Source organism: Crocuta crocuta, unplaced genomic scaffold (assembly GCF_008692635.1).
Source record: "Crocuta crocuta isolate KB4526 unplaced genomic scaffold, BGI_CrCroc_1.0 scaffold127, whole genome shotgun sequence".
NCBI lineage: Eukaryota > Metazoa > Chordata > Mammalia > Carnivora > Hyaenidae > Crocuta > Crocuta crocuta.
This window is the reverse complement of record NW_027532008.1, coordinates 6,231,358-6,244,512: the sequence shown is the minus strand read 5'-3', so window position 1 is coordinate 6,244,512 and position 13,155 is coordinate 6,231,358. Positions and strand designations below refer to the sequence as shown.

General features: G+C 53.8%; 1 protein-coding gene across 1 annotated transcript in view; it reads left to right on the top strand.

Annotated features, from left to right (window-relative positions):
• The first annotated feature begins 222 nt into the window (after positions 1-222).
• Positions 223-13,155, top strand: part of EPHB2 (EPH receptor B2) — a 123,522-nt gene continuing 110,589 nt past the window's right edge. Inside the window, exons 1-3 of the mRNA XM_077775534.1 lie at positions 223-279; positions 2,470-2,586; positions 3,234-3,918. Of these exons, the coding sequence (XP_077631660.1) occupies positions 223-279; positions 2,470-2,586; positions 3,234-3,918 (859 nt within the window). The remainder of the gene's footprint in view (positions 280-2,469; positions 2,587-3,233; positions 3,919-13,155) is intronic.

Genomic DNA, 13,155 nt, shown 5'->3' with positions numbered 1-13,155 from the left:
GAACTGGTTTTTAAGGAGGTGGAGCCTGGAGGAGCAGCATCAGACGATTGGCTGGAGCATGGGAGTGGGTGGGATTATGGGGTGGGACAGCCAGATGATTGCTGCAATGGAAGTGGGTGGTGCTCTGTAGAGAAGGCCCTTGAGGGGCGGAGGCCTTGGGGTGATTGACAGCATTCAGTAGGTGGGCGGCAGTGACTCTTTGCTTTCCTCACAGAAACGCTGATGGACTCAACCACAGCCACGGCGGAGCTGGGCTGGATCGTGCATCCTCCATCAGGGGTGAGTCAGTGGTCCCCAAACCCTGCCCAGTCCCTCCAAAGACCTTGGGTTCTGCTGCAAGGCCTGGATGCCCCCTAAATCCCATCCCTTCCCCTCTTTCAGAGCCCAGGGCTGGCCTCTCACTGCCCCACCTTCTTGGTCCCCTACTATTTGGAATGCCGGTTACCATGACAACATGTTGGATGCTTTCAGCTTTTATCCCATAGCACCCTCAGGGCAAGGCTGAGAAGCAGGAACTCATATTGCCCCCGTTTTACAGATGAGGAAAGTCATTTTCTGAGCACCCACTTATCATATACTATATCAAGGAAGCATGTTTACACACGTCATCTCCAATCATAAGGGGAGGAAACTGAGGCTCAGAGAGTTGTAGCAGTCTGCCAGGGACGTTACACCTAGCTAGAGATGGGGCTCAGGTTTGTATCCAGGGCTGTGACCGAGCCTTTTGGGTACCCATAACACAAGGCTCCCCCAAAGAACTCTCTTACCACTTCCATGGGTCCCCTACTTTCCTGGGGCTGGTGGTTTGAGCCCATGTAGGCTGTGAGTCCCCCAAGGGCAAGAACAGGCACAATCTGAGATTCCTCTTTCTTCCTGTGCCAACCACCCAGCGCTCACGTACAGGCTGTGGGCTCACACGTGCCTAAAATTCTGTTCCAGATCTACCACTCACCAGTTGTGTGATTTGGGTCCAGTTCCTTAACCTGTCTGAGCGTTAGTTTCCCCATCTGTAAAATGATGGTCGTGTCCTTTGCATGGGGTTGTTGTGAGGTTTTCCTGCACTGTGTCTAGCATAGCACCCGGCACAGGCAGGGCTCCCGGCGATAAGAAGCCATCGTAGTGCCACCATCGTCATTGTCCTCGCCATCGGTTCTCATTACCACTCCCTCCTCATCCCCCTGGGCCCCCACAGCCCATCCCTCCCTCCCCACNAGTATTTTCATCCCCCCACCCCCACCCCAGGCCTGTGTTCTCAATAGGCAGGGCCCTAGGGTCAGGCCTCTTTCTGTGGCTCTTTCTTGTCACCAATTTTCCATCTGCGAAGGCGGCTGGGCCCACAGCCCCACCCTGTCAGTAATGAGGCCAGGCTGGGCTGCGGGGCCCCCGGACGCAATTATTTGGGGTGTTTAGGCTGCAGGGCCTCCGCATGTTAATTAGAGAGAGGGGAGAAAGGCAGAGTGCTCTAATTAAGTGCTCTAATTAAGTTCTGAAGAAGAGCAGTGGTTGTAACAAGGGGCTGACTTTGTCACATGGTGCCACCGAAAAAAAAAAAAAAAGCAACGTAGGGAGCTTCAGAGGCACCGTTGACGTAGAGGCTGGGCCGGCCAACTCCAGCTCAGCCTTCCCCACGGGCACCAGCCCTTCACAGCATCGCCCTTCCCCAGGCTGCCAGCCACCACAGTGCCCCACACAGATTCGGCCCAGATATCCAAGGGAAGCCAGTGGACCAAGAACACCCACTTGAGGGTGACGCCCCTACCACCACCTGCCTCCCCCTCCTCCACATGCTGGGGAAATAGAGGCCCAGCAAGGGCAAGTGACTTGTCCAAGGCCATGCATCAAGTTAGCAGAGCAGGGACAGAACCCGGGACTCCTGGGTCACTTGTGGGTCCTTGTGTTTCGAGGCTGAGTGTGCAAGTGCAGGAGTGGGTCTAGGTCTGTGTGGCTTGGGTCCCATGGCCTCACTTCCCTGGCTTCTACTCCCTCATTTGTAAGATGGAGATAATAATATGCACCATGTGAGACAATAATGTCAAAGACACAAGGTCCTCTTACAGCACCCACCCCAGGCCGGCGTGGGTGGGAGCGTGTGTTCTGCTGTTGGGGCTCTTCTGGGCCCACCCCAGGTAAAGGCAGCCCAGTGCCAAAAGAGAGGGTGCATAGCCACCCTCAGTAAGCTTTCAGCCCCACCGGGGAGACCGGGCCCAGAGGGCCAAGAGTGACCTGGCCCTTGCCCAGGCCAGGCCAGTTGTCCCCAAAGACCCAAGGGAGAGCCAGCGAATGCAGACACTTCAGCCAGAGAGAGCCTACTGCGAGAGGTTCCAGAAGGACGGAGAAGACAGAGGATGCTCAAGGAGGGCACAAAAGTGTGAACAAAGGCTCAGTATGTGAAGGTTGGCCTGGGAGGGTCTGAGAGGAGACAATGTGGGCCCCGCACCCTCATCCCTAGCTTTCCTTGACCCCGCCCAGCCACACCCAGCAGTGGGGCTCGGGAGCTCTCAGCTGGGCGTGCAGGAGCCTGGCTGGGGCCTGGGGAGGGTGCTGAAGCACCTGCCACAGGCCAGCAGGGAGCAAGTCTCCCTCCAGGTACCATCTTAACTACTTAAGGCCCCAGAACAGACTGCCTGTCTTCCCCATCCCGGGGGTGAGAGCCCTTCTTCCGTCAGACTGGGAATCCCCTGGGCCAAGGACTGTGTCTCCCAGATCGGAATTGGAGCTCCCAGGAGGCAGAGGTTCTGTCTCCCGCCTCAGACTAGTACTCCCCAGATACAAAGCTGTGTCTGCTGTCAGCAGAGGGAATTCCCTCAGGAGGGGGCCTCTCCCTGATTTTCCTTCCAGGTGGGAGCTTCCCAGGAGCAGGGGCCATGTCTCCTTTATTGCCCTGGACTGAGGGTCACATCTCCCATATTAATCAGGGAAAAACCAAGAGCAGTATGTGTGCCCTTCCCATCAGACTGGCATGCCTCCCCTCACAGTCTGGGGAATTCCTCGGAGCCAAGGCCATGTCTCTGCCTCAGCTTGGGAGTTCTCTGATGGTACGAATCACGTCTCCATCATCAGACTAGAAGATACCTGAGGTAGAGTCTGTGCGTCCCCCATTAGACCAGGAGGCCCCCTAGTTACACCCAGCAGACGGAAGGATTCCCTGAAGCAGGGTCTGTGTCTTGCCCGTAGACAAGTGATCCCTGGGGCTGAGCCCCACCTCCCCCACCTGACCAGCGTTTCACCCACAGTGGGAAGAGGTGAGCGGCTACGATGAGAACATGAACACGATCCGCACATACCAGGTGTGCAATGTGTTTGAGTCGAGCCAGAACAACTGGCTACGGACCAAGTTCATCCGGCGCCGTGGTGCCCACCGCATCCACGTGGAGATGAAGTTCTCCGTGCGTGACTGCAGCAGCATCCCCAGCGTGCCTGGCTCCTGCAAGGAGACCTTCAACCTCTATTACTACGAGGCCGACTTCGACTCGGCCACCAAGACCTTCCCCAACTGGATGGAGAACCCATGGGTGAAGGTGGACACCATTGCGGCCGACGAGAGCTTCTCCCAGGTGGACCTGGGTGGCCGGGTCATGAAAATCAACACCGAGGTGCGGAGCTTCGGGCCGGTGTCCCGCAGTGGCTTCTACCTGGCCTTCCAGGACTACGGTGGCTGCATGTCCCTTATCGCCGTGCGTGTCTTCTACCGAAAGTGCCCCCGCATCATCCAGAACGGCGCCGTCTTCCAGGAGACGCTGTCGGGGGCGGAGAGCACATCGCTGGTGGCTGCCCGGGGCAGCTGCATCGCCAATGCTGAGGAGGTGGACGTGCCCATCAAGCTCTACTGTAATGGGGACGGCGAGTGGCTGGTACCCATCGGACGCTGCATGTGCAAAGCCGGATTCGAGGCCGTGGAGAATGGCACGGTCTGCAGAGGTAAGGACCGCCGCAGTGGGGCAGGTGCCGCCCGCAAGCGTGTGGAGTTGGTATTGGCCGTGGACTTGGGCCTGTCTCGGGCTGGTGAGGGCAGCATCCTGGGGCACTCTTTGGCCAGGTTTCCAAATCTGCAGCCACTGTGCAGCATCTTAGAGGGAAACATTTGAAGAAAGCTGCTTCTTGAGTGGCAAGAGCTTGCCAGGTGCTTTTAGTTGGTACGAGGATTAACATTTCTCATTTTAATTATGACATGACTATCAACCATGGGAAGTGGTGCTGTGTGTCTTCATCTGCAAAAGTGATGTGGCTTCGTGTTTAAGAAATAAGTCATAGTAAATAACATTCATAAGTTCACACTTACTGGACTTGGGCTGAATTGGTCAGTATAAGCCAGGCTAGCTGGAAGTGACCAAACAGTAGAGGTTTATTTCTTGCCCAGTGCTATGTGTCCATTGTGGGTCAGCTCCGGGATTCCTCCCTCTGGGAGCCGAGTGGAGGGAGAAGCCGCCATTTGCAATGTTGGGGTCATGAGGACAGAGAGGCTGCATGAGCTGGACTGTGTGCTGGCATTCTGCCTTCCGTGGCTCGACACTCCTCTCTACACTTCAGTGGCCAAGGCAAGTTACATGCTTACTCCTGACTCTAGGAGGTGGCCCCCTGACCCACTTTTACTTTGGGCTCAGCACTTTATAGGTCTAACTCATGTAATCCTCACAAGAGCCCAGTGAGAGAGAAAGTGCCATTTTATAGGAAGAAATTGAGACTTTGAGACTCAGAGAGTGAGTGAGGGAGCCAGGAGTCTTCCACAGGCAGTGTGATTCCAAGCCTGCCCTTAGCCACCATGCCCCTTTGGTGAACTTAAGGAAATGTCGTAAGGAAGGTGACTGTGGCGAAGAATCATGGAGGTGGTTTGCAAACCTAAGAAGTTTGTAAGAGGTAATGCACAGTGGTAGATGGCTATGAAGGTGGACAGACCTGCGTTCGGCCACCAGCCCTGCCTGTTATTAGCTGTCTGTCCTAAGCTGAGTATGAAACCCTCTTTCATAGGGTACCTCTGAAGATTCAACAAGTCAAGACTGTAAAGCATCTATAATGGCTTGTAGTATACAGTAGAAGCTTAATAAATGTTAACTAAATGAGACAGAATGTATGCAAAGCCTGGCCTGGTGCAGGTACTCTGCAGTGTGAGCTGTGATGGTGATTTACAGCCCCACTTGTGCCACTTCCTCTTGCCTTTTCCACTGGAATCAGATCCTGGGGTCCCCCATGTGCCAAGCAAAGAGTCCGGACCCGACTCCAGGGTCCCTGCAGCACTGGTGAAAGTGTGGCCTTGAGGTAGCTATAGTCACCCTCCCTGTTATAAGATGCCATCACATCCACTGTCCCTGTTCCTACCCTCCGTGCTCTGAAGCAGCATTTTAAAGGTGTCTGGAAGGGCATGTGGGGTGCACGAGACAAGAGCAGGGGCCTGTGGGGAAGCTGCCGCCGTGTTCTCGAGAGATGGTGGCCGTCTGGAGTGGGCATCCGCCGTGCGGGGGAGGAGCAGCGCCAGAATGCAGGGGTGTGAGCAGGGTGAGCGAGAGGGATGGCATGTGCAGACAGGTGGGAAAGGAGGAAACCATGAAGTCCGGCTTGCAGGGACATGACGGTCCTGGAAAAGAACCAAGGACTTCGGGAGAAAAAGCTAGGTCTGGGGGAAGATAACAGATCTGGTTTTCTGTACTTGAGTGTGAAAGTGCACAGCCTCGGGAGGTGGGGAGCCGTGGGGGCACAGGGCAGAATCAGCCACTCCTTGCTCATTGTTTATTCACTCATCAAACCTCGCCCGTGCCTGCTCTGTGTCAGACCTTGAGCGTCAGGTAAGACAGACGAGCGCGGCTGTGGCCCTGCTGTCTAGGAGCTCACGGTCTGGCAGGAGACACAGACTGTACCTGGACAAGGAAGGAAATGCCTTTGACTTGCTTTGATTGGAACCGCTTGGGCTGCAGTGGGCACAGAAAGAGAAGGAGGGCTTCACAGAGGAGGCGACATTGAGGCTGAGTCTTGGTAGAGGCATATGTTGACTGGGTGGCCCGGGCCTTCTGGAGGATGGGTCTACAAGGATCTGGGGACATGAAGTGTCTCACCCTAGTAGGGAGACTGGTACAGTGTCTGGCGGGTCTGTGGCTGGGATTCGGGGAGGAATGGAGGAAGAACTGTCCCTGGAAGGTGCCCAGATGAAGAGGTACACTAGTTACCCGTTGTTGCACAACAAGTCACCCCAGAACATGGCAGCTGAAAACAAAAGCATTTGTAATCTCAGATTCTGGGGGTCGGGGATCCAGGTATGGCTTAGGGGCTTCCTCTGGTTCACGGTTTCTCCTGGAGCTGCAGGCAGGCTCTGGGCTGGGGGGCCGCAGTATCATCTGATAGCCTCGCTAGGGAGGGCTGCTTCCACATTCACCCACATGGTTGACTGTGGGCTTTGGTCCCCCGCCAGAGGGATGCACATGGGCAGTGGCTGCCCCCAGAGCGACGGACCCGAGAGAGTTCGAGAGCACCCACAACAGAAAACACAGTCTTTTTATGACCTCATCTCAGAAGTGACGTCTCATCGCTTCTGCCACATTCTCTTTGTTAAAAGCCAGCCACCCAGTTCAGCCCACACTCCAGGGGAGGGAGTTATGTGGGGTGTGAGTGCCAGGAGATGGGGTCACTGAGGCCACCAGAGAGGCTACCTGGAGCAGGCAGTTTCTCTAAGTCCGAGCCTCTCTGTGCAAGTAGGCCCTGGGCCCCTCCGACCCAGCTCCCTGGACCTACGGCCAGCCTGCCTGCCCCAGGCCCAGCCCGGCCCAGCCATTGGGTGTGAATGGACGCCAGCCGGGGTGTGATTAATGAGCCCAGGAAGCCAGAAGGACACCAGCTGACACTGTGGCCTGTGTTGCAGCCACCCAGATGTGGGGCTGCGCCAGCCCAAGTCTTAGAGGCACTGATCCCACTAGGGACGTGTAGGAATGGTGGCTAAAGCTCACATCTGAGTGGTTGGCAACGTGCTTTCTTGGTCTCCAATTCAGGGATTCTCGGCCTTGACTCTGCCTCAGAATCCACTGGGAAGTTTGTTACAATGCAGATTCCTGGGTCTGGTGCAAACCTCTACCCCAGGTCTGATTCTGTGGCTCTGAAGGGCCAAGGATCAGCATTTTTACTTTATTTATTATTATTTTATATTTGGGAGAAGGAGAGAGAGAGTACAAGCAGAAGAGAGGGGCAGAGGGAGAGAGAAGGAGAATCTTAAGCAGGGTCCGCACTCAACACAGAGCCTGATGCAGGGCTCAATCCCACGACCCTGGGACCATGACCTGAGCCCAGATCAAGAGTCAGACACAACCAGTTGAGCCATCCAGGCGCCCCAAGGATCAGCATTTTTAAACAAGCAGCCCTCATGTTTCTGTAACAGCACCGTTAGCTCAGACCCATGGGTAACACACCCTTGTTCAGAAAAGCCGGACTTCAAGTCAGATCGACGAGCACAGACCCAGCCCCAGGAGCATCCACCCTCAGGGATGGAAGGGGCCGTCAGCAGAATCTCCCGGAAAGATTCATTTAATATTGAAGCATAACTTGATAGGAAAAAAATCCATTGCTTTGTTAATACAGTTGGAGAAGATAAGGCCGGATAGAGTCTCCTTGCAGATAACAAGTAGGTGAGTCCTCATGGGAGTGGCAGCCACCCCGTTGCGGGGCAGGGGGCAGTGGTAGCTAATGAAAGGTTAGGAGCTCCCAGTGCACTAAGCATTTCACAAAACCACAGGCCAAACCGACTCAATCTGACCAGCCTCCTCTAGTGCCTATTGTGTGCAGGGCATAGTAGGGAAGGGTGGGGCCCGGAGGGGCTTGCTTCAACAAGCACATATGAGGGGCCACCTGGGTGGCTTAGTTGGTTGAGCGTCCGACTTCAGCTCAGGTCATGATCTCACAGTTCGTGGGTTCGAGCCCCGCGTCGGGCTCTGTGCTGACACCTAGCTCAGAGCCTGGAGCCTATCTTAAGATTCTGTGTGTGTGTCTCTCTCTCTCTGACTCTCCCCTGCTCACGCTGTCCCCCCCTTCTCAAAAATAAATAAAACATTTTAAAAAATCTTTTTAATAAAAATATTTAAAAAGCAAGCATGTATGAAGTACCCTCTGTGTGCCATTTAGCCCTCCAGCAAATACAGAGATTCAACTTGCCATGGTCCAACTTATAATTTTTCAGCTTCACAGTGGTGCTCTAGTGAGATATATTCAGCCAAAACAGTACTCCAAATTTTGAATTTTCATCCTTTTCTGGGCTGGTGATAGTTGGTTTGCGACTCTCTCCTGATGCTGGGCAGCCAGCCATGTGATCATGAGGGTAAAAAGTGATACATGAACAACCATTCTGTACCCGAGCAACCATTTCTTTCCTGCTTTCAGTACAGTGTTCGAAAAATTGCGTGAGATATAACAGGTTAGAGGGTGTTCCTCAGCTGAGCACATATAAGGTAAGTGGGGTAAGCAATGTTGTGCGGTAGGTTGGGTGTATTAAATGAGTTTTCCACTTGCAAGATTTTCGAGTTACAGTGAGTTTATCAGGATGTAACCCCATCGTCAGTTGGGGCGGACCTGTATGTATTTCAAGTACCATCTATGAGCCAAGCACATACCGACGCTAGGGAACACAGAAGTGAATGAGTTTTTAGTCTGAGTGGGTGGATGGGAGAAGATGGAGGGGAAAAGTTAGTGAGCAAATAAATAAAATCGTTATAGGCTGTGATGAATGAAATGGGCGGAAAGCTGCAGCAGTAGAGATCAAAGAAGACTTGCTTTATGCTTTAGCCAGGTGGGCCAGGGGAGGCTTCTTGGAAGAGGTGTCACTTGAGCTGACAGGGCCCACCCTGGGGAGGCTGGAGGAGAGCACCTGAGACACAAAGTTTGGCTCACTGGCTCCTGGGTGAGCAGGGGACTCAGACACATGGAGAATAAGGCCGAGTATGGCCTTTCCAGAAATGAGGTGCAGCCAATCAAAGCACTTTGAGACTATGAGAAAGAAAGCATCTTTTCTGAAGAAGGCTTCAGGGAGGAGGTGACATTTGAATTGGGCCCTGAAGAGTGAGTACGATTTGGACGGGTGAAGGGAGGGAGATAATTGTAGGTCAGGGAACCCACTGTATGAATACAGACCCCGAGGTATGTTGGTATAGGTGTGTTTGGTGGGTGCCCTGTGCCCTACTTAGTGCTTGTGCTAGGGTGTGACTTCTCCCTATTCGTTCCTCTGTGCACTTTTTATTGGGTGCCTGATCAGGACCTGCACTGGCCATACAGCTGCCAGCTGAGGGACCCCGGGGACTTCCTCCAGAAGAACTCTGCCCCCTCCTGCTACCCAAGCCCCCAGTCTCCTCAGCATCATGGTCCCCCCTGGGGCTTGTCACCAGCAGGTCTGCTGGCACTGGCGGGGGGAGCTGGGGGGAGAGCGGGACAGGAGGGTGGCCCTAGAATTCCTTCTCTGCAGCGGCTCCTTCCTCAAGCTCCCAAGTCAGTTTTCTTGACTCTTTCCAGATGTTCATGGGCTTGACTGTGAATGTGCTCCTGCCTCAGTTTCTCCAAGTTTGTCTCTGTATCCCAGTTTCTCTTGATCTCTCTTTCCCTACCTCAGCTCCTACTTGCCTGAGCCTGTCAGATCCCCCAGCCTAACCGCTGGTGGGGACCCTGCCCTCCTCTCTCCCAACAGCAGACCCGATCTGTAAGGGATCAGAGGCAGTTCCACAGTGATCGTGATTGCCGTGTACTGTCAGGGTGGAATGGGATTTTTAATATTTGGCTTGGACAAGGAGAGGGGCTTCGAGCCAGCGGGGAGGGGAGTGGAAGTGGGGCCGGTTGCATGTTCATGTTGATCCTCTGGCTCCAGCCTAGACTCACAGTTCCCAGCTGCTGGGCTTCTCCCAGCCCCTCCTTCTCCTCNACCCCCACCTTCCCAGCCTGCTGCCTCTCCTTGACCCTGGCCTTGGAGACCTGGTTTCAAACCCCAGCTCTGCCTGACTGTGTGCCTGACCTTGGGCAAGCAACTGACCCTCTCACAGCCTTTGTTTTCTCATCTGCAAACCAGGATAAACAGAAAGGCTGCTGTGCAGAGTAAATGAGAAAATACCTAGAAAAGTGTTATAAAAATAAAAACAGGGACTTCTAAGAACACTGTCTTCTGCGGTGAATGTTTTTCTCGCTCTCTGATGAGCTTTTGATTTTGAGGAAAAGAAAATTTTCCTTACAATGTAGGTCATTTGTAGAATCTTTAGAAATTACTAATAAGCAAAAAGGACAAAATTAAAATTATCCAGAGATAGTCACTGTTAACAGGCTGGTGGAGATCCTTGTAGGTATATTTACACATATTGATTTATTTTTTTTTATGTTTAATTTTTATTTTAGAGAGAGAGAAAGAGAAAGAGAGACCGAGCACAAGCAGGGGAGGGGCAGAGAGAGAGAGAGACACAGAATCCAAAGCAGGCTCCAGGCTCTGAGCTGTCAGCACAGAGCCCGACGGGGGGCTCAAAATCACAAACTTGAGATCATGACCTGAGCCGAAGTTGGACACTTAACTGACTGAGCCCCCCAGGTGCCCCCATATTGATTATTTTTAAAGAAAAAAATGGACTCCTGCTAAAAATACAGGAGGATTTTTGACTGACTGATGTTTTATGGACACTTCCCCATGTCAGGTTAGATCTCCACAACATTTTGGAAAGCTCTTAGAATTCCACAGGAAAGATGTGTCATAATTTCTTTACCAGTCCTCTGCTGATCGACACGTAGATTGCTGGCCATTTTTCGCTACCTTAATGAGTGCTGGGAAGCATGTCACTGTCCTGTCTCTTTGTGCACTATTACTGGAATTTGAGTAGATATGTTTCCAGATGTGGAATTGTGGGATCAAATGTGTTTTAGAGACTTGACACACACTGCCAAATTACCCTCCAGAAAGGGACCGCCCAGGTACCCTCCTGGCAGCCAACTTCCAGAGTGCCTGTTTCCCCACATGCTCGCCAGTAGGAGATGTTATGCCTGTTGCTTTATTTTCTGTTTTTCTCCCAGAATCCTGTGCTCCCTCAGCCAAGGTAGGGAGGGGCCAGGGGTTATCTCTGGACCCTCGGGGTTGGAACCTCGGCCACCCTCAGGTGGCCTCCTTCCTACCCTGCTTTCAGTTCCAGCCCTTCCCATAGAGGCTGGACCAGTGGTCCAGATGAGTCTGGCAAGTCCGCAGGGTAGGGCGCGGTCAGTCTTGGGGTGAGGAGGAGGGAGGCCGCCAGCTGGCAGGGCCTGTGCTGGCTGGGGAAAGGGTGTGAGGGTTGGAATGCTGGGTGGGAGGAGAGGCCCAGACCCCCACACGGAAAGTTCTGCTACATCTCTTCAGGGGCAGGGTGGAGACGCCCAGCTGGGGGAGGAGGGATAATAGGCATCCCCTCCAGACCCCGAGGCTCAGGCCAGGCCCCAGACCACACAGTCCAGCCTTTTGAAAAAGGGATTGGAGGGCACCTTGGCCAGCATACTCAGGCTATTCAGCTCTCTGCTCTTAAAAATTGAAGTGCCCCTTCACCCAATGATCTCAAAGCAGCTTTGTTTACAACTCTCCATCCATCTGTCCATGCATTGGTCTACTTGTCCAGCTAGCCAGCCACCCATCAGAGATTCACTGAACACCAGCTTCAGAGTTTTTTGCTTCTTGGAGAGGCCAGTGATGTCTTCATAGAAGACCAGGAGGCTAGCACATATTGAGTGCCTGTCATGTGCCAGGTGCTGTGCCAGGCATTGAGGTTTTGGGAAAGATCAGTTATGGGCCCTGCCCTCCCAGACCACCCAGTCTGGAGATGTTGACAGATGTGCCTGCAGGTAGTGAAGGTGGAAGCAGACAAAGGCATCCAACCCACCTAGGGAAGCCTCAGCCAGGGCCTTGGTGGTCAGAGGAAGTCTTCTGGGAAGAGGAGCTGTTTCCATGGAAGCCCAGTGAGGAGCAGGAGTTAGCCAAGGGAGGAGGAGGAGGTGCAAAGGCCCTGAGGCAGCCAGAGCTGGTATTCCTAGAAAGGAAGGGAGGGCCATTTCAGCCCAATTTCCTCTCTGAGTTAACTAAATGGAAGGATCTGAATATCAGGGCATGGGATGATATAGTCTTTGTATTCCCTCGGGGGTTTGGGCAGGAAATATTGAACAATTTTGACCTCCAGTACTCGTAACAGCTCCCCAGGCACCTATTGAGCACCAGACCCTGGGCCAGATGTGGGGACTGCAGAGAAGATGAAGGCCTTCCTTCCTAGAGCTCCCAGGCTGGGGTCGGGGAGATGGCTCCTTCTGTTACTATAGCCTTGGGGCACTTGGGAAGGAGTCAAGGGAAGGCTAGGGAGGCACCCTGGAGGAGGAGCCATTGTCCCAGGGCTTTAGAGATTGGAAGGAACCAAAGGCAGGAATTAGTCCAGAAAAAGATGGTCAGAAATGATACTGACGTTTTTAACCCTGGCCTCTTGCTTGACCACCCCCGCCCCCCCCCCACACACACACACAAGGTGCAGCCATCTGGTGATGGGGGTGGGGTGGGGAAAGGAGAAGTCGACAGAGGAGAAAGGTAGAGGGATGCCAGGCTTCTAAGAGCTGAGTGAGGTGGAGGCTGCAAGGGCCGGGGCGGGCGTTCCCTGCTGGGTGCCCAGTGCTGTGTTACATGCTCTAGTACCTTTTTGAATCTTCTGTTGATACTGTTAGCTCCATTTTACAAATGATGAGACTGAGGTCCAGGGAGGGTCAGCAAGTTGCCCAAGACCACACGGCTGGCAAGCAGGGGAGGCAGAATGTGAACTTGGCTTTCTGCAACCGCTGGACAACTGATTAATCAGAATGGGGCCGGGCCTGGGTGTACTCTGTCCTCCCCACCACGCAGATTGCTGAGGGGCCCCGGAGGCTGTGGGGGTGAAGGGCTTGACAGATAACGGGGGGGAGGGGCTCAGGACTATGGGGTCACCCTGCTGGAAGAATCAGAAGGGCTTCCTGGTAGGGGAGGGAGGCTTGTGGCTGGGCCTTGAAGGACGAGTTGCTTTCATAGCGAGATGCCAGGCACAATGAAACGCTGTTCCAGAGCAAAGATTGGGGTGGAGAAGCCCCTTTGGGGTCTCTTTTCCTCCTGCTCAAGGGACAGAAGGCCTCCAGGAGAGGCACGCCCCTACCCCTATCTAACATCTGGCCAAACAGAAGAGGCTGTCCGCC